Below are 25,756 nucleotides of genomic sequence, written 5' to 3'. Positions count from 1 at the left end.
AGCAACACAATGATGAGAAACCAGGGTATGATAGGAACTGATAATATTAAAAATACTACACAGGTGTGGAAAATATGTCTCCGGAATGGCGAGAGTCACACTAAAACACAAATGGATTTAGATCCGGCTTTCAACCACTGCCAGCTCCCTGAGCTCGTTAGCTCTACTGTACTCTACTGTACTCTACTGTGCTCTACTGTACTCTACTGTGCTCTACTGTGCTCTACTGTGCTCTACTGTACTCTACTGTGCTCTACTGTGCTCTACTGTACTCTACTGTACTCTACTGTGCTCTACTGTACTCTACTGTGCTCTACTGTGCTCTACTGTACTCTACTGTGCTCTACTGTGCTCTACTGTACTCTACTGTACTCTACTGTACTCTACTGTACTCTACTGTTTTTTGTTTTGTTTTTGTTTTTAAGAGTTGGCACCTATGAATTCAGGGGATGGCCCACGCCTGGTAAAAAGAAAAGAAAGAAAAAAGAATGTCTGGCACCTATGAATTCAGGGGATGGCCCACGCCTGGTAAAAAGGAAAAAGAAAAAAAGAAATCATAACAAAGAAAACTAACTAATAGCGAAAACAATACAGCCATATAACAAGAGGTGAGGGTTAACCCAGACGACACTCAGCATTCACTAGAGCTGAGGGGCACTCCAACTGTACTCTACTGTACTCTACTGTACTCTACTGTACTCTACTGTACTCTACTGTGCTCTACTGTACTCTACTGTACTCTACTGTACTGTACTCTGCTGTACTCTACTGTGCTCTACTCTACTGTACTCTACTGTGCTCTACTCTACTGTACTCTACTGTCACACGCTGCGTGAGCAGGAAGAGGGAAAATCCCACTTTTGAACGAAAGTTGCACATCGCTGACGCATGAGAAATCGAGTGATCTTTCGAGCACTTGCCGCTCTGTTATACTAGTACTATTATTAGAGAGGTTCCGCACTACGTAAAGTTGAGCAACTTTACGTTAGTGGGCGGGGAAAACCCGTGAATTCGCGAGTTTGCACTCCACTTACGGAAAGTTGTCTACGGAGAGTACGTAGATAGGGCTCTGATAACGTAGCTGGTCCGTAAGTGGATTGGGGTACAAATTTACGGAATCATAGCAAACAAAACAAGATCATCGGATAATAAAAGTGTGGCTAGACACGGCTACTCCGCAAGAGTCTCAGTCACGCAACTGACAGTCGTTGACTGCCAGCACAACAGGAGTGGCAGCATCCAAACGACTGCGGTAGGGAGAAGCACGGTGACCACGGAGGCTCATGTTGCAGGATCGAACCAAAGCAAAGGAGACAAGAGAGCGGATCCAGGACATGACGGAGGAGTAGGGTTCATGCCGCTTCTCCGAAACCATATGGCCAAGACGCTTCAGGAAAGCGTGGGCTACCTTGCCGCACCCACCAGATGCACTGAATACCAGTGGGAGAAAGGAAGCATGCTCTACCTCCCTGACGCGTTCTTCGTAGGCCCTTCTCTTCTGCTGTTCGTGCTTGGCATAGGTGGACGCGGGAGTTGAGGAAGTGTTCGAGCGAGCATGAGGGTTAAAAACCCGAACATCACAGAACGTGCGCTCAAAACGACTTCCCCAGACACCAGATGCCGCCACATCAAGACGAGCACCATCTTCCAAGATGGCAGAGCGATACCGGAGCCTTTCACCCTCCAGGGGCTGCAGAGGAGTACTGTACTCTACTGTACTCTGCTGTACTCTACTGTACTCTACTGTGCTCTACTTTTTTTTTTTTTTTCACTGAGCCTCTTGTACGGGCAAAATAACACATTTTGTGAAGAATCAACACATAAAACGAATCATCAGATACAGTATTTACAGAGTCTGTCACTCAGTAGGATCACTGCACTGTGCAGGTTCACTGGATGCGTGCCTCCGCTGCCACTAGCACAGCAGGGGACTCAGGCATGGCAGGAGCAAACATGCTCCTTGAGCCACGCAGGCACATAGCACCACAACGCACCAGGGCAAACCCAAGGCGGCAGCGCAGCAAGGAGATAATCTGCCCGTATGGCTCCTTACTCTTCTCAGCCAGGAGAGAGGCGATCCGCGTGAAAAGAGCATTGGCATGCTTGCCATAGCCACCAGAGGCAGAGAGCACAACGGGCGCGAAGGAGGCATGCTCAACTTCACGTACTCGCTCCTCGTACTTCCGGCGCTTTTCCTGTTCATGGCGTCTGTAGCTAGCAGCGAGGTAGGTGGCACGATTCGAAGACGCAAAAGGGTTGAACACCCGGACATCAATAAAGATGCGCTCGAATCGGCCACCCCACACACCACTAGCCGCAACGTCCAGCCGAGCTTGCTCCTCCGTGACAGCTGTGCGATGGCGGAAGGCCTCTCCGGTGACGGGCTGGAGGTGGGGTCCACTGTCACTGTACTCTACTGTACTCTACTGTACTCTACTGTGCTCTACTTTTTTTTTTTTTTTTTCACTGAGCCTCTTGTACGGGCAAAATAACACATTTTGTGAAGAATCAACACATAAAACTAATCATCAGATACAGTATTTACAGAGTCTGTCACTCAGTAGGATCACTGCACTGTGCAGGTTCACTGGATGCGTGCCTCCGCCGCCACTAGCACAGCAGGGGACTCAGGCATGGCAGGAGCAAACATGCTCCTTGAGCCACGCTGGCACATAGCACCACAACGCACCAGGGCAAACCCAAGGCGGCAGCGCAGCAAGGAGATAACCTGCCCGTATGGCTCCTTACTCTTCTCAGCCAGGAGAGAGGCGATCCGCGTGAAAAGAGCATTGGCATGCTTGCCCTGTGCTCTACTGTGCTCTACTGTACTCTACTGTACTCTACTGTACTCTACTGGACTCTACTGTACTCTACTGTACTCTACTGTGCTCTACTGTACTCTACTGTGCTCTACTGTACTCTACTGTTTTGTTTTTTTTACGTCTAGTTGTGTGTGATCATTTTAAAGAATGTTTGGCACCTATGAATTCAGGGGATGGCCCACGCCTGGTAAAAAGAAATCATAACAAAGAAAACTAAAGAAAAAAGAATGTTTGTCACCTATGAATTCAGGGGATGGCCCACGCCTGGTAAAAAGAAAAAGAAAAAAAGAAATCATAACAAAGAAAACTAACTAATAGCGAAAACAATACAGCCATATAACAGGAGGTGAGGGTTAACCCAGACGACACTCAGCATTCACTAGAGCTGAGGGGCACTCCAGCTGCTCATCCAAAGGTGCTCGCCTGGATCGATGACCTCTTAAGCTTGCAATCGCCGATCTGATGAGGGCAAACCCTAGGCGGCAACGGAGGTGAGCCATCACCATGGAGAACGGTTCCTTCCGCTTCTCGGCCAGCATTGATGCAATACGCTTGAGGAAAGCAGAGGCAGCCTTGCCTTGACCACCGGAGGCACAAAACACCAAGGGGACGAACGATGCCTTCTCTACTTCCCTAACACGCTCTTCATAGTGTCGCCGTTTCTCCTTCTCGTGCTTAGTGAACGTGCTGTTGAGGGAGGGAGCGGTGTTCGATCGGACAAAAGGGTTAAATACCCGGACATCAAAGAATGTCCTCTCGAAACGGCCGCCCCACACCCCGCTGGCAGCACTGTACTCTACTGTACTCTACTGTACTCTACTGTTTGTTTGTTTGTTTTTTGTTTTTTTTTTACCTGATAAAGCCTCTTGTACGGGCAAAAGCAACACAATGATGAGAAACCAGGGTATGATAGGAACTGATAATATTAAAAATACTACACAGGTGTGGAAAATATGTCTCCGGAATGGCGAGAGTCACACTAAAACACAAATGGATTTAGATCCGGCTTTCAACCACTGCCAGCTCCCTGAGCTCGTTAGCTCTACTGTACTCTACTGTACTCTACTGTACTCTACTGTGCTCTACTGTGCTCTGCTGTGCTTTACTGTGCTCTGCTGTGCTCTACTGTGCTCTACTGTACTCTACTGTACTCTACTGTACTGTACTGTACTCTACTGTACTGTACTGTACTGTACTGTACTCTACTGTACTCTACTGTGCTCTACTGTACTCTACTGTACTCTACTGTGCTCTCCTGTAACGCAGGGAGATCCTCTTGCTATGCCGATGAACGCTTTGGGGGTACTCCCCCTGGTGCGCAGAGTGGCAACCCCAGGAACACGCCAGAGCTGGTATGCGGATGACTCGTCCGCGGGTGGCGGGCTCAACCCTCTCCGCCAGTGGTGGGACCGACTCGTCGGGGATGGGCCGGCGTTCGGGTATTTCATTAACCCCAGCAAGTCCGTCCTCGTCGTCAAGCGGGACAAGCTAGAGGCAGCCGAGACCATCTTCGCCGGCACGGGTGTGTCTATCACCACTGACGGGTGCCGTCACCTTGGATCAGCCATCGGAACTGATCAGTTTGTGCAGGAGTTTGTGGCTTCCAAGGTGGCCACCTGGTCGCAGGAGCTGTGCAAGCTGACAGATTTCGCCCGGTCACAGCCTCAAGCAGCTTACTCTGCACTGGTGAACAGCCTCCAACACCGGTGGTCCTTCCTGTGTCGGGTTCTCGATGGTGCTGCAGAACAGCTGGCACCCCTGGAGGACATCATCCACCGCCGCCTAATCCCTGCCATTAGTGGACGGACGGCGCCCAGTGAAGCTGAACGCATTTTGCTCACTTTCCCCTGCCGGCATGGAGGCCTCGGCGTGGCCAACCCTGCCACTTTTGGCTCACAGTACGGCACCTCCAGGCTAATCACCACTGCGTTGTACGACAAGATCATGGCGCAAGAAGAGCACCTCGATGATGCTCTTGCCTGTGTCCGCAGGGCCAAGAGTCAGGCTCACTCTGAGGCCAGAAAGGCAATGAAGATAGCTGCCGATACGTTCCGCACCGAACACAGCGAACTCGATCTCGCTATCAGTCTGGCAGAGGAGAAGGGAGCATCAAGCTGGCTTACCTGCCGACCCATCGCTCGCCATGGCTTCGCTTTGTCGAAGGGGGAATTCCGGGATGGCCTCTGCCTCCGTTACGGTTGGACGCCTTCTCGCCTGCCCACCACCTGTGTTTGCGAGAAGGCATTCACCACTGCTCACGCCTTGTCCTGTCCTTTCGGTGGGTTCCCCTCGATCCGCCACAACGAGGTGCGCGACATACTGGCAAGCTCATTGAAGGGTGTCGCCCACAACGTCGCAGTGGAGCCACATCTCCAACCCCTGACTGGGGAGCAGTTTCAGCTCCGGTCAGCATCAACCGAGGATCAAGCTCGTTTGGATGTGGTGGCCAGTGGAGTTTGGGGGGTCGGTTCGAACGCACTTTTATTGATGTACGGGTGTTCAACCCTTATGCGTCTTCGAACCGCACCTCCTCTCTCTCTGGCTGCTACCGGCACCATGAGCAAGAGAAACGGCGTCGATATGATCGGAGAGTCCGAGAAGTGGAGCGATCCACTTTTCTCCCCTTTGTGCTCTCTTCCACCGGAGGATGCGGCAAGGGTGCCGCTGCACTGGTGAGCCGGATTGCACATCTCCAGTCGCTACGTGGGAGGGAGGGGTATTCTGTGCTAATTGCCCACCTCCGCTGCAGGCTGTCTTTCGCCCTGCTGCGTTCGAGTGTCATGTGTCTGCGTGGGGCTCGCCGAGTTTGGCAGCCTCCAATGGATGGCTGTGCCTCCCTGGCTGTCGTGGAGGCCAGGGTGTCCCGTTGAGCCTTGCCCCGTTATTGTGCGGACTATGCTATGCTTCTCCTGCTGTCTGATCATTATGTGATTTGTTTTCAATCCTCCGCCATGGTAATTTGTGTTTTGTTCGCCCGTAAAAGAGGCTTTTACTACGTAAAAAAAAAAAAAAAAAAACTGCTGTACTCTACTGTACTCTACTGTGCTCTACTGTGCTCTACTGTACTCTACTGTGCTCTACTGTGCTCTACTGTGCTCTGCTGTGCTCTGCTGTGCTCTACTGTACTCTACTGTACTCGACTGTACTCTACTGTACTCTAGTTTTCAGTCCGCTATATCGGGCGGCTGCTGTACTGTACTCTACTGTGCTCTACTGTGCTCTACTGTGCTCTACTGTGCTCTGCTGTGCTCTGCTGTGCTCTACTGTACTCTACTGTACTCGACTGTACTCTACTGTACTCTAGTTTTCAGTCCGCTATCGGGCGGCTGCACTCCAGCTCTGCTTTGCACTTCTCTTTTTTTAAACTTCTTTTTCCTTAAAAAAACTCTACTGTACTCTACTGTTTTTTTTGTTTTGTTTTTAGTAAAAGCCTCTTTTACGGGCGAACAAAACACAATTTGCCATGGCGGAGGATTGAAAACAAATCACATAATGATGACGTCGCATGTGATCAGACAGATCACGGGGCAAGGCTCAACGGGACACCCTAGCCTCCACGACAGCCAGGGAGGCACAGCCATCCATTGGAGGCTGCCAAACTCGGCGAGCCCCACGCAGACACATGACACTCGAACGCAGCAGGGCGACTGTACTCTACTGTACTCTACTGTACTCTACTGTACTCTACTGTGCTCTACTGTGCTCTACTGTGCTCTACTGTACTCTACTGTACTCTACTGTACTCTGTTAGTATTGAAAGGTAGCTCTGCATTTATCCAAGAGTCCATAACCCCAGAGTGGGGAACTGAGGAGTGGTTGATCTTGCAGGGAAATGCAAAAATTGCATCATCCAACTGCTTCCAGGTGCTAAACCTTGTAGGTTGTATGGCTCAGCAGGCAGATTCCTAATTGCCTTGTGCACAGCAAAGCATGCATTGTTCCTCCCACCTGTACTAGCTCAGTCTAGCTGAGCGTACCATCACGTCCTGCCGACGACGTACGACGTTCAGATTCCGCTGTGACAGAACTAGGGCTCAAACGGTCACGGTTTTACCCCTAACGGTTAACTGCTAAGCTAACGGTCGGTTTAACGGTTATAACCTATAAGCCACGGCAATCCTGCGGACTCTTTTTTAACCGTATATTTGACTATACTAGTACTCGTTCAAAAAATGTACCCTATTCAGTACAACGCACACAATTGTACATTCTCTTGCATTGCTCATTCATACATACCCTCACACCAAGAGACCAGATATGACCGAGTTGACAGCCCAGAAATTGCGTACGCGTGCGACAGCCTGCGAAAGTGCACACTTTGCAACGACCTGATCCTTGAAAAATTGACTGAAAAGTTACTGCGTAACCGTTATCTTTATCGGTTAACCGTTAATTCTTCGTAACCGGTCTCCAACCGGTTAATCGGACTAACCGTTTGAGCCCTAGACAGAACCCCATGCAGAAAATACTGTACAGTACTTCAAGTACGGATGCACACTATGCGCGCCATCGACTCTTGGTTTGACCAAGGTACCATGGTTTTCTTTCTCTCCTTCAACCCACTGCAGGCACAAGGCCACTTCTCAGTCGGCAACAGTGCGTGAACAGCCTGGCTACGGTGATGCTTCCATGGGTCAGACAACGGAGAGGTTGATGAAGTCAAAGGATATCAACCTGTATGAGCCGTGGAAGTGCCCAGCCAAAGACACCTAGATCTCACTCATACACACACTCACTAGCTCCTATCTCTTATCAGTGCACTGCAGACCTACAAGTCTACAGAGCCCACAATGCTGTGTAGCCGTTCTGCTATCTCCTCTTTCATAACAAGACACCCGTGACTGTCTTACATGTCCTGAGTCAAACTAAAGTTTGATGTGTGAAGATGCCAGTGCGTTGTCACTTCATATCTGTACAAAAAGTGCTCATCTCTACTGACATGGAATCATTTCTCTCAAAGTAGTTCGCGACAGTTGTCGCCATTTTGGCCAACAAGCAATGGTTGCGAGTCCGAACCACATTTACGACGACTTTTTTTTTTCTTTCTTTTTTTCTTCTTTTAGAAATCAAAGTTTGTGGGTTAGAATCCCAATGTGGGCTATTTTCTTTTTTCTTTCAATTACATTGATACTTTCAGATTGCTCAGGGAACATTGCCAAGCAAAGAAAGGGCTCTCCAATTTGTTTTTTGTTTTTTGTTTGTTTGTTTTTTAACCTCTTTTGATCAATCTCACTTTGCAGACCTAACCCGATGCAGTAATAATAGTAATACTGTACGAGTGTGAGCCTAACCTATTCCCATTTAACTACCATTAGTGTATTAATAGTATAAACTACTTGAAAAAGATGAACACTTGTGAACAATGATCATTGCCCTGACGATGCCCTATGGGTGAGATATTGGTTTTAAGAAGAAGTTCAGGTACAGTGGTACCAAGAGTACATATGTACTCTTGGTGGTACTGGTGATCTTTTGATCCATCTGGTTGGTGCATTTCTTCAGTTGGCTTAGTGCGACGATGCTTCTGGCCGCTCTCTGATGACATGTCCAAACCATCGCCAGCACCGTAGCACTGGTATTTCAGGTGGTCCCGCCAAAAGGGACACTTCACCGTAAACAACACATTAATGACAAAACCCCAGTTTAGCACGATTTGGGTGGGTCAACTTTTTTTGGAAATAAGGTCCGGCCATGGCTTGACCAGCCAGACCTGGTGCTACACCCCTGATACTGACCTGGTGCTACATCCCTGATACTGACCTGGTGCTGCATCCCTGATACTGACCTGGTGCTACATCCCTGATACTGACCTGGTGCTACATCCTGATACTGAGTGATAGGAGCAAGGGGGGTTATGTACTCTTGATAGGAGTCATCGCTAACGACAGCCGTCACTGATCCGTTATTGCTTGGTCTGGCGATAGAGGGCTTTGTGGTAGTCATGGTAGTTGAATACCTTCAGCATAACGTTAAACCGCAATTTCTTACTTTTTGTCACACATCAACACGGTTCACAGCTGGCAAGCGATTGATTGTATGAAATTCGGTGCTGGCAGAATTGATGATTCTGCTGCTAATATCTTCATCTGAAAGGATCCCAGGAGATTGGAGTTTCGTTTCCTCCATTTCTGCGCTATGCTTTTTTGGGACCTATCATTCACCTCTGAAGAAAAAAATGTCTTGTGGCCTTCCAACTACATGACATTGTATTGTGCTCTTGCCTTGGTGAAGTATACATGGTATATGCCACCCCCCCCCCCCCGCCCCCTTCCGAAAATTCCAATACCGGTAAGACTTTTTAGATCCATCTTCATGCCAAAAATGTGAAGTTTCTAAAAAAAGTGACAGAAATACAGTGGCACATACCGGTAACGTAACTTCATAAGGCACTAGGTGCAAGTTAGTTACTTCTGGATACAACGATGTCAAAGTTACCCGCCCTACTGCAAAGATCGCTGTGTTTCGCGCAGTTAGAGCACTCAGATCTAATCGTCGCCGAGTCCCTGCCTCCATGCACGCAGCAGCAATAGCACAGCCCAGCAAGCAATTTCGGCGCCAGGCCAGGAGACCTGGGAAGATTACTTCGACCCAGTTGTCATCTCAGCTGCCTATTCAGCCTGTGTCGGATAAAAAAGGATGCATCGCAGAAACAACCACCGCCAGCGAAACGGAAAGAGAGGCAGAAATGTCCCCGTTGCCTCCAACTAACTTTCCTAACGCCAAATCGGATGCCAGTGCACTGGGGCCAAATCGTTGTACTTCAGGATGTAGTTGTTACCGCAAATGTAGCTGAAAATCTGTTGCCAACGAGAAGAAGAAGAAGAAGAAGAAGAAGAGCTAGAGTAGAGTCTTGATAGTATCGCAGTCGTTGCAGCAGTCGCAGCAGTTGCTGTCGCCACTAGTATCCCAGTTAGTGTGTATCATTGCTTTACCCACGGAGAAAACGGAAGCTGGTTCAAATGAAGACAACATATCGGACAGTCTAGTTGACCGAATAACAAAGCCACACCACCAGGAAACATAGCACCGACTCGAAATCATGGCCAAGAGGCAAGAACAATGGAACATTTTCAGGACGGGCAGAGACTCGGTAGTGAATGATTGACTGAGACATGCAGCAACGGACACTGGACACTGGACATTGCGAAAGGAGACAAGAGGGATCGGATTGGAGGTGACACCAACCACGATGACTTACCGACACGGGGGACCGTGACAGGCAAACAGAACAAGAGCAGGGTATCATGACAAGACCAGGGACCCTGGTTGATGATGGTGATGATGGAGATTGCACGACGCAGTACCCCAGAAGCGAGCGAGAACGGAGCTGGATGGTGTGGATGAGGAGGAGTAGAGGATGGTGCTGACAACGCGAAGCAAGTTGATGTGGATCATGCAGTTTTTATCAGTTCTCGTAAGTCTGCAATATTATTTGAAATCATTAATTTTGTTGTCCAGCCCTTCGTGTTTGAAGGTTTATGATGACACAGAGGCGTAGCTCGCACATCTGTGGTGTGGTGACTATGTACCACCGGCAATTTCACAGGCGTCATTACGCCTATTTAGACTGTGTAGTGCCGATAATGGCGGCCATTTGCTAGTGTGCCGGTGACTGGACTACGCTGACCATACACGAGCTACTCGCCTGTGACTCGCCTGTGACTCGCCTGTGACTCGCCTGTGACCATGGTGACTCGTGCTCCAGTGCCTTTTACTGTGCCTGTAGTCTTCGGTTACTTCCTGTGATAGAGGCAATGTACATCCGCATCCAAAAGCCAGACTTATCATCGGCAAGCAGACAGAATTTGTAACTACACTCATACTCGTCACACACACATGCAGACACACACATGCAGACACACATACACGCACACACACACACACACACACACACACACATACGCACACACACACACACACACACACACACACACACACACACACACACACACACACACACACACACACACACACACATATATGCACACACACACACACACACGCACAAACACACACACACACATACACACGCACGCATGCACGCGCACACACACACGCACACACACAAACACACACACACACACACACATATATATATATATATATACACACGCCACTGTGGCACATACACACACACACACACCACATACACACACCACCACCACCACCACCACCACCACCACACATGCACACACTAGCACCGCACTTGGCATACTTTACACCGCTCGCTCTGAAGTTGAAGCTGTGGAGTGTGGTATTAGCTGTGGTATTAGGCTGCGTTCATTTTTGTCTACTAGTACTTGGTAGAGGAGAGTAGAGCGGATGTTGGAAAACGAAAAGACAGCAGAAATTAGTTTACGATGGCAGATCTACCCATTTCGGTAGAACGTTGTTTTTCAAAGTACAGCACTATGTACAATATTTTGTGGAAAGCAGGTCTCATGGTCACACAAGTACAGAATTACCGTACCTCTATTACTATACCTCTTTCAACTTCTACCGACGTCTACCAGGCTCAAACCTGGTAGAGCCGGTAGAGGAAAGTAGAGTATACCGTTTGGGGTAGGAGAAACCCCAAACACATCTACCGAAAGAAGTAGTTTCTACCGAACCTGTACATGTACTGTACATATAACCTGTACATATACTGTCAAAAACGCCTCGGAACGCTCCCTTACATGTAGTGCTATTTTGCCAGTGTTTCCTGGTTCGAGTCCTGGTGGTGGCAGTCAATTTTTCTTCAGACTTTTCCCGTTTGCGACTTTCCCTCAACCGAATGAACCTTTCATTTGTTGCGGCTCCCCGCGTGCTAGTAAACCCTAGGGTTTACCAGGTATTAGCGGCCGTCGTGATTTCCCTTGGGGAACGGACATGATAAATTTATTTTGCTTTTAATACCCGCATGCTGGTTTGTATGTGAAGTGTGTGGGTTACAGTGAGGGCTGTGTCCCAGCAGCCTGTGTGGATTCAAAAGAAGCATGAGTTTCGAAGTCTGAAGAAAGTGTTGAACGATTGCTGCTAGGATGACGGTTACACCGTACTGCGACTTAGTGGTAGGGCATCGCTGGCCACATGCGATGGTCCCTCGGGTTCGAGTCCGGCCCCAGGGTGGTGACAGCCATTTTTCTTCAAACTCTTCCGCTTGCGACTTTCCCGCAAACGAATTAATATTTCTGTTGTTGTTTCTTTATGAAGACGAGGTTGTTGCGACTTCGGCGATACTTACAACAACCTCTTATTTACATTGTTGTCCCCAGCGCGGGCTTGCAAATTAGATGGTTTGGAGGCAACAACGTTGTCACGAATTGCGAATCCTCAGCGTTTGGTCAGCACCTCCATGAGCGACACTGACTCACGCTGCTGTTTGGAGTTCGCGAGGTGTTTGTCGTGCTGGAAACGGAGTGTCACTGTAAGTTGGTATCCCTAGTGATGTTTGCTGAGGCTCAGAGAGCACTACGTCAACTGATGCAGTGCTCCCGGAGCACCGGTTTCATTACCTTACATTTTAATGTACATTGTACTCAAGCTCAACTCAGATGAGGGGGGAATTCCCCGAAACACTGTGTATTGAGCAGGGAGTGGTGCTTTCTACAATTGTACAAGTAACTTAGTTTCTTGCAGGTTTGCCGAGTGGACTGAGCCTGCCACGGGTTGGTTGGACTTCTCGCGTGCTCTGGATGGCGGTCCGACGTGACAGTCAGTGAAAATTCAAGTCGGCAGGAAAAGCGCGAGCCGCGTCCTAGGCCTATGTAGGGAGCCGCGACACAGTGTTTCTTTAGCCCTAAATTATGTTGTTGTTATCCATATCCCATGATTGTGATAATGATTTCGGATGGAAGTCCCAAGAAAAATGATGACAACGAAACGTTGCCTGCCTGGGCCGGGGACTTGTTATGCACATCGCGATATCGGCCGGGAGTAGTACTTCAGTGTAATTAGTTCATGGTGTTATGAATAAAACCGTTCTCAAGTATTTCACTACCACTATTTTACTACTCCCCACTACTCAAGGTCGGGCGCCCCTTTGCAGCATATTGCCGCCAGCGCCTTTGCATGCCGGTAGGCAATTTTTGTTAGGTAACAATTTCTTGTCAAGCTTTTGTGTTCAATCTTAGGGTGCGTTCTTATATTCTCTAGCTTCTAGAAGAAGAAGAAAAGAGAAGTCGAAGAAACTGGGATTACTCAAGAACGGGTCTCGAAGAGTTCGGAGATATTTTGCACATGTCAAGCAAAATGAAGCGCCAAAGGGGCCGCGATCTTGAGTGATGAATGTAGTAATGCACGTGTGCGTATGCGAAAAGGGAAATGCGTACACTAATGATGAACACGTGCCTTTTAGTCGTAGTTCGCATGCGCTGATCCCAAACCGCGGGAATCTCCAAGTTTCAACCACCTCTGAAGCTTGGAGAGCTTGGAGAGCCTCCTAAAAGTCGGAGAGGATATAAGAACAGCTCTCGAACTTTTCGGAGGGTCTCCAACTTTTCCGAGAGGATTTAAGAATGCACCCTAACATTTATTTATTTCCAAATTTGGGTTGTCTTTTTGCTTTGGTTCCGGCTTTCTTCATCATTTTCATGGTTTCACGCGATTGGCCCAATCGGTGTTGTCAAGACTGAGTACAGTCATAATGACTCTTGCCTTGGTGTTGTGAATACACCCGTTCTCAAGTAGTATTTTACTACTCCTTGATATCAAGAGTCCATAACCTGGGTTATGGACTCTTGTTGATATCGATGTACAGTATGATGTATCAGATGTTGATTTTTTTGTTTTTTGTTTTTTTTTGTTTTTGATCAGATGTTGATCGCCGAATCCGCCGATCGATCCCGATCAGGAGTACTGTAGTAAAAATAATACTACTCCCTGATCCCGATCGTACGATCAGATCAGCTCATCACCACTTGCACTACACGTGCACGGACTACACGTGCACGTGCATAGACCATGCATGCATGAATTTTTTGCATGAATGCATGGCGGTACGCGGTGCCATGCCGGCGGGACGCGGAATCGATCATGCGTACATGATTGATCGTACGACCTCGAGGCTATGGTGATGTACATGTACGCATGCATGTACCTGGTCCTGGGAGTCGTGGCTTTCGAAGTAATTTTGTGCAGGGCCTAGGGCTAGCTAGGCTGCGCACCCGGTGACCTGGCGACCAAAATCATTATCTGGAACAAAATCCAAATCGAAGAAGAAACATCTGTCTTTTTCATTTGGCCAGCTGTACAACTCCCGCGATGAAGATTTTTGGGAATGTGTAGTTCAGCCGCTGTTTTCTGAGGAAGTGTGTGACCTGTTAGGATATGGAGCGAGTACCTACCAGCACTAAAGCGTTAGAGCCAAAAGACTGGCCTCCCTTTGATCCACATCCATCTTCTTATGTGGAGATAATACCGTGTATTTATTCATCCATCGCGAAAGGATTCTCCAGATGGATGGAAGCGCGCGGATCTGTGCTCGAGTACGCTCAGCAAGATTGGAAGCAGTGTTCATCTGTCGTGCAGGAGGATGTATGGGCAGTTCTACTTGTCGCGGTCCTGTTTACTCTACTTAGGAGTCAGCTGACAATATGGGTTTTCAAAGTTAGTTGATTGAACTGCAATACTATTCATCAAGTGAATACTATAAATTCATGTGCACTGTACTTATGGCGGGAATATTCTTCCTAGAAATACGTGCAATTTTATTAGTCTCGATACACTGGTGTAAACCTCACTAAGTTAACTTTTGGCTTTAATGTGTGAGCAAGGGTGTCTGTCGTGGAATACATACACAGAAGAACCTCTCAAGTTATGCTAACTGGTAATTGTATGCAACCCTTTCCATATTGGTGCCGTGGGTGGTCCGTGGCGCTGCACTCAAGGAACCCAAGTTCAGTGGAGAATAGGTGAAGAACGATTTGTGCCCGAAGTGTCTGGTGAATTGCCGGTATCCTAGGCCTTCGGTGCGCGTTGTACAGGGTCCTGTGGCGCTCAGCGGAACATGATGGGATTGCACAAATATTCCTGCCAAAATCGAGGCATCGCTGGTTCAAGAGCTTATGAACCGCCTGTGCCCTATGTCTGTGTGTTCATGTGTCTGTGTTTGCTTTCAGCCTTTCGCCTCCTGGCTACAGCTGCGAAAGCTGGATTGCCAGAAGTTTCCTGAGAGTATGTTCAAGGTTGCGTACTATACGATAGCCTTCAGCCTTGGTGCATACATACTGTTTGGAATGGGTGATGACTATTTTGGCAATCAAGCATATCCTTTTCAAGGTGAGCGGTGATGGTACAGTATAATGAGCATTATGCATGCACCCACATTCACCCACATGTGTATGAAGAATGAGCGTCATGTCCATCACTACATGCCGCAGATTGTATTTTCGTGTGATTTTCCGTGTTTGGAACATTTTCGCAGTTTAAGTGCTGTCCAGTGCTGGGAATGTGGTGTCCTTGTAATCATGCATGACTCTATTCTCTTCCTCTTGCTGAGAGCTTTCCAGGAAGCCCAGAATTGTGAAGATTGAATGAGTAGAAGTTATGATCCAAAGAACATCAAACATTGGTGATATTTGAAATCACACACTTTTATGGTGGCTCCTAAAGCCAGAAGGGGTCTGGATCAGTAACTGCAACATTATGGAGGAAAGAGGTGATTGAAAATACACCCCCGGAAAGTGACTGTGTGTATTATTTTGCCATACACGGTATCACATTGTGAGTGATGATTCAATGGGGGGGGGGGCAGCAACAAGAATGACCTGGTCATGCTCGCTTCATGGCTGAGGTGACCACGAGCGGCCAGTTCATGACGCTAGCTATCTTTTTTTTCCGTACGTGCATGCGTATGGACCCGCTTGAATGCGCCAGGCAAACACGTCCCCAACTTTCATGGGCTGCCCTAACTACACAACTGTCCAATCGTACCACATATGTTGTTGCTGCTGCGTCTTTTGCTGCTGCTGCTGCTGCTGTTGTTTTCAAATCTTTATTCTCACGATAGCCAGTGGCCAGTAAGAGATTTGTTGTTGTTGTTGTCATGCTTTCTCTAGGTTGGTATGCCAATATGCCAATTAACAATGTCGTATATGGCCTTTACATAATGCAACTCGGCTTCTATGTACATGCCGTGTACGGAGTATTGGTATTGGATGCTCGACGGAAGGACACTTTCATCATGGTTATCCATCACATCATTACGTTGCTTTTGATTGGCTTCTCCTTTGCCGTCAGGTAGGGTGTGTGTGTGTGTGGGTGTTTGTGTGTAAGTGTATGCGCATGCATGCATGTGTGTAAGTGTGTGGCTGTGTGTCCGTGCGTGCCTACGGACGCATGTGTGTGTGGGGGGGGGGGGGGGCATGTGTGTTTGTGAAAGTGGGAGAGGTACTTGTTGGGTTTCCTACTTTGCAATCACTTTGAAGTTGGTATCTACTTCTCTATCTCTAGACCCAGGGGATCCGGGGACAACAGAGAGGTTCAGCAACTGGGTTTGGTTCACACAAGACGAGTTATTTTTGGAGTTTCTGGCAACTCGTCGATTTGACTTACCACTTTCATTGCTGCTGGATTTGTAATGAGCCAAATCCGCGCAGAGTTTGGGCAAGATTTGAGGAGTCGGCCATCGGGTGATTAATAATAATACAGCGCGTATATAGCTCATATGAAAAATCAAATGAGGGTCTTGCATCTGTCGACAACGTCGAGCCAGTGCGTTATGTCTGAGGCAAGTTGCTCCGCTTCCAAAAGAGACATATTGAGAAGTAAAAGGTCATTCCTAATGTTGTCTACCCATCTGGTCACTGGGCGACCTCTGGGCTTCTTTATATCTGTTATATTCATTGCCATGTGAAGGGCTTTGTAGGACACAGCGTCCTTTCCTTCACGAATGACATGTCCAAACCATAATAAGCGCCGGCGTCTACAGACTGCACTTATTGGGCATTGAGCAGTTTTAGCATAAAGAACATTCGAAATTTTATTGGGAAAGATGATTCCAAGTATGTATCTGAGTTTACGGCGGTGCCATACATCAATTTTGCTTTCTAAGGCTTTTGTTAGAGTCCATAGCGCGCAGTTATATAGGAGAACTGGCAAAATGAGACAGTTGAACATGCTTCAGCGGGACTGCTGGGTATGGCGTTTCCATGATACACTGGAAAATGCCCGGTTCGCTGCTATTATACGTGCATCAATGTCCTCCGCTGACCCCAGACGAGAACCCAGCAGTTTGACCGACCTCCAGGAGGCATCTGACTTTGTAGCTGTTACAAATTGTGTTTTGCTGATGTTTAGTTTTAAGTTGTCCTCTGCGAAGATGGGTTCGCATTTCTCTACGGTTGCTTCAACTGCTGTCCGGCTGTGGTCATGCACTGTTGTATCATCTGCATACAGGGTGAACTTAGTAGGTAGATTGACTTGTTCTGGGCAGGCTTCTCTGATCCTCTGCATTGCACCTTCTGCGTAGACAATATACATAAGGGGTGACAGGGGGTCCCCCTGCACCACTCCAACATTAGTTGGAAATGACTGACGATTGCCAATTGAATAATTCTCCATGTCTTTTAGAATGTTTCTCCCGGGGAAACTCACATGACCAGTTTCTGGTTATGAGCAAGTACAAGCTTGTGTGTACATATAATTATGTGTCTGATGATCGGTTAAAACCGTGAAACTCAGAGTTACAGAAGAAACGCTTTTCGTCCCTCTCAAGTGTGTGTAATTATGTGTACGTGTGTATGTGCACGCGCGTGTGCGTGGACGTGTCGTTTTTTGTGTGTCTAGGTTCCATCGCATTGGTGTAGTAGTTATGTTCCTTCATGACAATGCTGACATTTGTCTGGAGGCAGGCAAATTGACCATGATGGCACGTCACCGTGGCAAAAAGTTTGATCAGATCATGGATCACGTTTCCACGTTCTGCTTTGTCATGTTCATGCTGTCCTGGTAAGTTGTGGTTGCCATCAGTGGGGGACATCTTGCTGTGCTCTGCCAGTACTTGGAAGTGTGTCTCTGCTACATGATATGCAGCTTCAGGGATGAATTTATCCGGTATCGCATCGCAGTTTGCTACGCAAAATCGATCTACTACTACTCAAAAATCACAGTGACACGCAGAAAACTGCGATACATACATGTACAGGCTATCCATGCTTTTTGTAGCTTACGCCACAATGGACCACTTGCCATTTGTACAGATCCACGAAATCCCGTAGACCCGGAAGGGTGTTGAATGTGCAGGACCCTATTGTGTTTTCGGCTATTTCCACTAAGAAATGGGGCCTGAAGGCATTTCATACGAAAACCTTTTTCTGACAAAGATCTAGCTAGTCATTAGTTCTAACCAAAGTGAAGAAGCTGGAAAAGCGATTGCCGGTCATTGAATTATGACGCGAAAATTGGCCAAATGCGCATGCATAGCACACATACAACACCCTTCCGGGTCTACGGGATTTCGTGGATCTGTACAAATGGCAAGTGGTCCATTGAGATTTTGCATAGCAAAAACTGCTATGCAAAAACATGACAGTAAATTCATCCCTGAGCTTTGTTATGCGTCTTCTTAGAAGGGTTCGCAGCGAAGTTTGGAAGTCTGGAAAAAGTTTGGATTTTATAATTCTATTTTCCAGGTCTGGAAACAGTTTTGAAAAGGCGCTCCTTTTGAAAAAGTTTGGAATTTCGATTTTTTGGCCGCAGATGTGCTGCACTCCTGCAGTGCAAGTGGCCGTTTTGACCACCGCGATAGCAGGCGATGCGTGGTGTTCACTGCATGTACAAGTCTCGAACAGTCATGCCAGTGCAGCTCAAGCGCGGCCGGTGATAACTTTTATTCGGCCGTTTTTCGTTACTGGCGCTCGCGCTCGACTTTGATTCTTAGAAGTCGAGACAGCAGGACGGCGAGGTCTTTTCGCACTCGGATGAGTTTGCTGGCGAGGATGAAGCCGTCCTTTGCGCTGAGACGGACACCAGCTGTGTAAAATTAATGTTTCATTGGAAACCCCTCTGGAGGCGGATTTGAACTTACGGAGGGGAACTCTCGTCGTAGGAATTCCCCTGCTATTTTCGGGGGCTCTAGCTGCTGAAGGCGATATCATTGTAATGCACCTTCGTGAATTTGTTGATGGTAGTGGTGCCAGGCCATGGAGGATTTTACTACTCCCTGGTTGTACTCGTGGAGAAGACAGTCGTTCAGAAGAGATTTATAACCTATTTTTTCCTGCACGAGTGGGTTTGGAAAGTCTTGAAATTGGTTTGGAAAAAGTTTGGAATTTTTTTGCTTGGTTTGCTACGGTTCTAGTAGAAGGCGGCACGTAGTAATCCCAGGTGCCTGGTTTTAAAACTACACATACTGCAGAGTGTAGAAGGGCTTTTCTCGTAGGCGCATGAGGGCACTCGGCCAGTTAGGATCGGGAATCCCGCCTGCGAAGGAGATATTAAAATGTTGTCTGGTGCGCGTTTGCTTCAAAGACCTCATGTTACATTGTATTGCCGTTGAGAAGTAGAAGTACAGCCTATCCACCACCTTGATGCGTCACTTCCCAGCTGGTTTCACAGCAAACAGAAGAAATTAGGGCTGCCTGGTGGAGAGAGTATAATCTGCGACAATGTCATGCCGTGCTATGTTTTGAATGTGCAAGATTAAACTTGCCATGCAGTATACTAGGACAGTCAGACCTCACTTAACCGCACACATCCGCTTTCCACGAAAATATCCGGATAGGCGAGGGAACCGGATAAGCGAACACACATACTGTATGTATGCATGATATATGCTGTAAATCGGTAACCAACGATTTTCTTCCGGATGGCGAGAGATCCGGATTAAGGAGGACCGGATAAGCGAGGTCTGACTGTATTGCAACGTTCTTTTCTATCTGATCCCACTCAGTGCTGGTACTAGCTGCATGTGTTGCATTTGACTTGACCGATGTTGTATGCACATACAAACTGCAAACAGATACAGCCCGCCAGTCCGAAACTGTATAGTGCTGAAGTTGCTTCCACAGAGAGAAAGTTGACAGCAGACAGATTAATGGCACTTTATTGCAAGAGGCCGTGCTACACGGTATCCATATCATCAAGAGTACATACCCCCCCCCCCCCAAGAGTGTGCAACTGCCTGCACAACCTCTATACAGTGCTGCGATAGCAGAACTTCACATCACGTGACATGGTTCAAAAGCTTACGCTGGGAAATGGTGCAAAGTGACCACAAGAGAGTTGAACCCAAAGCAGGGTTGCGTACAACCCTGTATCTATCATGCACAGGGTACAAATAATGTGTACGGGTAAGTCACGTGATGTGAGGTTCTGCCGTCACAGACCCTGTAGCTGGAGTAAAACACTCTTGGGGGTTATGTACTCTTGGTATTAGGGACCTTTCGCATTTGCTACGAATCAAATGCGAAACGAAAGTTTGATTCGGCTCATAATCGTTTCGTTGAAAACAGATTCAGGTTTCGCAAGTCGTCATGCAAATGTGCATGGTAACTACGAATACGCCCGGTAGCTTGGCGTACGGGTGTTTACACGCACACGTGCATGGATCATGGAATCAAGGGAAAAATGTGTATTCGGCCAAATAAATGTGTACCTGATGGATTCGGAGCGCGCCACGAATGAAGAGGCTTCCAATCGTGAAAACGACCTCTCCGCAGGGACTCTGACGAATCCTCGAACCCAGGTGACAAATCAGCATTCGTTTCGTATCCGTACGCTTGGTGCGAAAGGTCCCTATCACCCCTATTATCCGAACTAGCTTGTATGTCTGTGTGTGTATGTGCGACTACTTCTGGCTAGATTAACTCTTGTGTAATCATGGTGCTAGTGAAGCTTATATCAGATCCACTCTGATTTAGCCACCCACATTAGTAGCAAGTATTACCTTCACTGGGGGCAGAGGTAAATGCAGTTGGATCCCGGGACGGATACTCTGATACCGTCAATCCTTTTTCTGCACCTTGTCCTCACCCACTTACTGTGGTGTGGTGAGCCCGTAAGTGGGATCATTTCTGAGTCCACCCAAGTTTGGGGATTTCAGGGGGTGTCGGCCGTTGGGCGGTTCAATAGCCAACTGAGTCATTTTTCCGAGATTTCCTTTTGAGCCTCTCTCCCGGGGAGATCCACGTGACCAGTTTTGGCAGTAAGCAAGTACAAGTATGTGTATGTACGTTTGTGTGTTTGTGTAATTGTGTGCTTGTGTGTGTGTTTGTGTGTGTGTGTGTGTTTCACTCCTCTCAGGTTCCTATTGCGACTGGTGATCTACGTTCGCGCTGTGCTATACTCAACAGCATACGTGGCACCCTTGTTGATCGAAGCGGGACCATTTTGGTTAGGCTTTAACTGTCTGTTGATCATTCTCTACTTTATGAATGTTTGGTGGTTCCAGTTCATTTTGCTGGCTGCTGTCCGCATACTCACTGGTAGTACTTTGAATGATACTCGCGAAGACACAAGTGATGATGAGACTGATGATACCACCCAGGAAGGTGACACGGTTGCTACTCGGGCTAATCGCCTCAGTGAAGATGATCAATCTGCTCACGCTCAGATGCGCTTGCAAAAGCTTCTGAATATGCCAGAAAACAAAGCCCCGTCTGATGCTGTGTCACCGAAGGGCGTTACGACAGCAACTGAAGATGTTCATGAACTTGCACCTGGACAAAGTGCCAGTCAAACTACCAATCGTAGACTTCGCTCTCGTCAGTCTTAGTTGTTGAATTTTGCTCGCCCATCGGTGCGAGTGCAGCACAAGGAAGTCCAATGTGTACCGCCGCTGCAGCGTTTGCCATTTTATTTTACTGGTGCACAATTTGCTTCCTTGCCCACTTGCTGCCAGTCCCCCTCCCTCCCCCCCCCCCCCCCCCCCACACACACAAACATCTCTATCTTATTATAATTGTCTCATTTTAGTAGCAGTAGTAGTAGTTATTGTTGTTGTGGTGTCTGGTGCATTAATTACTGCATATCTTTGCCTCTTTCATCAATATTATAATGCTGTTAAAGAAAATTTCATACTGGTCATTTATGTGAAATTTAAACTATATTTAACATTCTATTATAGCTTTCTGCTAGAAAGCATATCTATAGGTGGCACCACCATTCTTTTTTCTTTTACTGCACTTTGGCATGTGCCATGCTGACAGCGTTGATGTTTGTCCGCACACACCTGGCGCCCCTGCACATTTGTAATTCTGTACAAGCAGAACATTTCACCGAACTCCAAAGAAAAGGAGTTCGTCCGGTTGTAAATTCCGTCCATAAATCATAAGAGTGTATTGAAAAACTGGATAAATCGACATTAGTCCGGCATTTAATTTAGTCCAAAAGCTCCTTGGACGAAAAAGACGAAATTAAAATCATGATACAAGTGCAACAAAACCACTAGAGGAAACACAAAAAGGTAACAAGATTACGTAACCAAAGGTGAGAAGGCACTGAAGTTCAGAACGAAGTGTCAACCTACGAATACAACCTAGGTGCTACAAATACAACGTGCTCTTTCTGCTTACACAAAACTGGTTTATGAATACATATACAAACTGCCTCGAGGACTTTCAACTGCTGGACATAACGTGCACGACGCAGCACAGAAAAATGAGAGTCATCATACACACTAAGACAGCCAGGACGAGATAAGTGTAGATACACAGCCGACTTCTTACGAACAACACATTCATCCGCCTCATCTCGCTCTTTCCCATCCGATCCCTCATCCACCTCGTCCTCTGTCTCTTCACCGGCCGTTTCGTCATCCAATTCCTCTTCCATCTTCTCCTCATCCGTCTCATCCTCCATTTCTATACAGACCACCTGTCTCCCATTTGCTAGCTGCTCGTCCCGTGACCGGCATTGTTCCTCCAGATCTGCTTCACTCACTGACACATGATACTGTTCGACCCTCCTCCTGTTGGTACTGTCCGCAACGCTTGGTCATTGGCCGTTTCTGGCATAAATCTCTGTGGAGTAGTTTGCTGCCGGGGTAATTTGTGTGAGAGTTGGTGATGCCAGCGCGGGTGTATGTGGGTCCACCCCAGCCCCCGCCACAAGAAGAGCCGGTGGCGACAAGGGCAACGGTGGTGCTGATGGGTTGGCAACTTGGGCAGCCTAGCTCTCTCACACGGCACTGCATTTAGTGTTGGCTCAGTCTGTACCACTGGCAAATGGGATGGGTTCTTGCGCGGTCGACCACGTTTCGGCCACTTGGATTTAGCTGCATCCGGCAGAATATGCAGCAGGACATGCTGTTTGATACGTGCGGTCAGGTGTTGAAGGGTCCTACCAACGTAGATCTACCGGCTACCACAATTCCGGCACTCAAAGTGGTAAACCAAATGGCTCAAAAGATGGGATGGTAGGACGTCCTTCCTCACCATGAACGCATGTATCGTCGTGAATACACGAATGAAGTGTACTGCGAAGTATGTTTTCATTACTAGCGTCTTGACTGCGCGGCACATGGTCAGCGATGTGTTTCCTTTCCAAGGCAAACAAAAATTAATTGGGCATCGAACAGGACCAATGCTCACTTCTTTCTGAAGCAAAATGGAACACATTGCCAGTCATGTGCTGGTCATTGTGATAAATGCGTAATCAGTTCAAGTGCTTTCGACGTAATGTTAGCTCTACTGAGAATGGTGCTGGTAGAGGTACTACCAAGAGTAGATAAACAAGAGTGTGCAACTCCAGCTAGTATGGGGTCTGCGACGGCAGAACTTCACATCACGTGATGAACCCGTGCACTCTAGTGCATGATAGATACTGGGTTGTACGCAGCCCAGCTTTGGGTACAACTCTCTTGTGGTCACTTTGCACTGTTTGCCAGCATAACCTTTTGAACCATGTCACGTGATGTGAAGTTCTGCCGTCGCAGCACAGCATAGAGGTTGTGCAGGCAGTTGCACACTCTTGTTTATCTACTCTTGGTACTACCAAGAGTATACATTGTATAACCTCTGGGGCCCAGCTTATGTACTCTTGAGTCTTGGTACTACCAAGAGCTACTCTTGGTACTACCAAGAGTACATGTCTTGGTACTACACACACCCACGTTGCACTGTACTGTCGGTTCAACATCGTAAAAATCGTAAAAATAAAAATAATAAAAATCCAATCATTAAAAAAAACTGTACTGTCAAAAACCTTCCGTATTGTACATGTAGGCACATGTACAATGTAGCGCTATCGATTTGAGGAGTGTTGAGTATTTTCCACTATGGCATAACGTTATAAACAAAATAGGCAAAAACAAATCCTGTTGAGGGATGAGATTCATAATAGTACACTGCTGCCACTGGTACATGTACGCCCGTTATATTTCTGAGACACAGCACTAGCATCAGTGACTCGAAATGGAGGATGGCACTCGCCAGATCATTGTTCTTTGTAGTAATACTAATAGTAACAGCATCTGTATACAGCCATGGACTCTAGCAAGTCAGTATAATGTGAATACAGTACATTGCAGTATGTGTGCTCGCTGCATGCAGTGCAGCATTGACCAGGCAGCTGGCTGCATGTAGTAAAGTAAAATATGTACAGTCAACTTGGCTAATAACGACTGCGGATATAATGACAATTCGCGAATAACGACAGAATTTCCATGCCCAGAGCAAAGTCCCATCTAATTGTAATACATAATGAGACTTCGGATATAAGGACACTTCGCGAATAACGACACTTTTCTGATGCCCGCCAAGTGTGGTTACTAGTATACGCAAAGTTGACTGTACATGTACTGAGTCTGTACTGAGTCTGTACTGAGTCTGTACTGAGTCTGTACTGAGTCTGTACTGAGTCTGTACTGAGTCTGTACTGAGTCTGTACTGAGTCTGTACTGAGTCTGTACTGAGTCTGTACTGAGTCTGTACTGAGTCTGTACTGAGTCTGTACTGAGTCTGTACTGAGTCTGTACTGAGTCTGTACTGGCTAATGTCCTGGCCATACATGTGTTACAGTACAGCCAGTGCTGGCAATTCATACAATTTGTGTATCACATATAATTATGGTTATAGAAATACTTCTGAAATAGTGAAGTGCATTCCAATGCTGCATGCAGGAGCATTGCATTTCCCACTGGTCCACCGGTCCACCATCAAACCTTATGCTAGCTTAATAGCCATGAATAAACTGTGTCATATAATCCGCCCATGATATGTCGTCATGATCAAGAGTATGCATGCACATGTACGTGTACGTGTACTAGTACATTGTAATCATCATGGAATGGTGTACCTCATGGTCAACACTGAGACAGTGAGAGAATAATAGAATTAGGGATTGATCTAATGATGGCTGTGGCTTCACACTTATCCTGCTTGTAAGTGCATGTATATGCCAACAGTATGTGCAGTGTTGAATAGCACAGCACTGTACGATGAATAGATGAATACTAGTATGTGTGTGTCTGCCCATTTCTAGTTGTGTGATGCCATGGTGCCAGCCGTTTAGCTTCCTGGGGAATATCTCCCCTACTTGGGTAGGACCCGGAAGGGCAGTCACTTTACCTTCGCAAACAAGTCCATGCCATGGGCATGGGTAGAAAACTGACCGGTCGACCGTGACCAGGTTATTTTTCCGGCTGCGTCATGTCGCTGTGAAGGGCTTACCTCTTGTACTCCCACTGGCACTGCTGGCTGGGCACCAAACTGGGGAAAAGGTCAAGAGACATGCACATGGCCCATCATGGTGCTGACACCAGGTACATGTACCTGTATCATGACTGTACATGACTTGTACTACACTCTTAGTACATTACGTCTTAGTACATTACGTCTTAGTACATTACGTCTTAGTACATTACGTCTTAGTACATTACGTCTTAGTACATTACGTCTTAGTACATTACGTCTTAGTACATTACGTCTTAGTACATTACGTCTTAGTACATTACGTCTTAGTACATTACGTCTTAGTACATTACGTCTTAGTACATTACGTCTTAGTACATT

The 25,756-nt window shown here is 47.2% G+C and overlaps 2 protein-coding genes across 2 annotated transcripts in view; both read left to right on the top strand.

Moving 5' to 3' along the window:
- Positions 1 to 8,188, top strand: part of LOC135806666 (tryptophan 2,3-dioxygenase-like) — a 29,066-nt gene extending 20,878 nt beyond the window's left edge. Inside the window, exon 18 of the mRNA XM_065320894.1 lies at positions 7,391 to 8,188. Within this exon, the coding sequence (XP_065176966.1) occupies positions 7,391 to 7,535 (145 nt within the window). The 3' untranslated portion in view covers positions 7,536 to 8,188. The remainder of the gene's footprint in view (positions 1 to 7,390) is intronic.
- A 5,799-nt stretch (positions 8,189 to 13,987) lies between these two features.
- LOC135806665 (ceramide synthase 1-like) lies at positions 13,988 to 22,058 on the top strand. Its single transcript, XM_065320893.1, has 5 exons — positions 13,988 to 14,411; positions 14,924 to 15,083; positions 15,863 to 16,043; positions 17,592 to 17,753; positions 21,048 to 22,058. The coding sequence occupies exons 1-5, from the start codon at positions 14,133 to 14,135 to the stop codon at positions 21,517 to 21,519; spliced, it is 1,254 nt and encodes a 417-aa protein (XP_065176965.1). The 5' UTR covers positions 13,988 to 14,132; the 3' UTR covers positions 21,520 to 22,058.
- Positions 22,059 to 25,756: the final 3,698 nt, after the last annotated feature.

This window comes from Sycon ciliatum, chromosome 1, assembly GCF_964019385.1.
Source record: "Sycon ciliatum chromosome 1, ocSycCili1.1, whole genome shotgun sequence".
Lineage (NCBI taxonomy): Eukaryota > Metazoa > Porifera > Calcarea > Leucosolenida > Sycettidae > Sycon > Sycon ciliatum.
Note: the sequence above shows the minus strand (reverse complement) of the source record. Positions and strands in the feature narration are given on the sequence as shown.

Coding starts and splice junctions, on each gene's coding strand:
- LOC135806665 (XM_065320893.1), top strand. CDS start 14,133: ATGGAGCGAGTACCTACCAGCACTAAAGCGTTAGAGCCAAAAGACTGG. Junction 16,044..17,591: donor GGCTTCTCCTTTGCCGTCAG/GTAGGGTGTGTG, acceptor TTGTGTGTCTAG/GTTCCATCGCATTGGTGTAG. Junction 17,754..21,047: donor GTCATGTTCATGCTGTCCTG/GTAAGTTGTGGT, acceptor CACTCCTCTCAG/GTTCCTATTGCGACTGGTGA.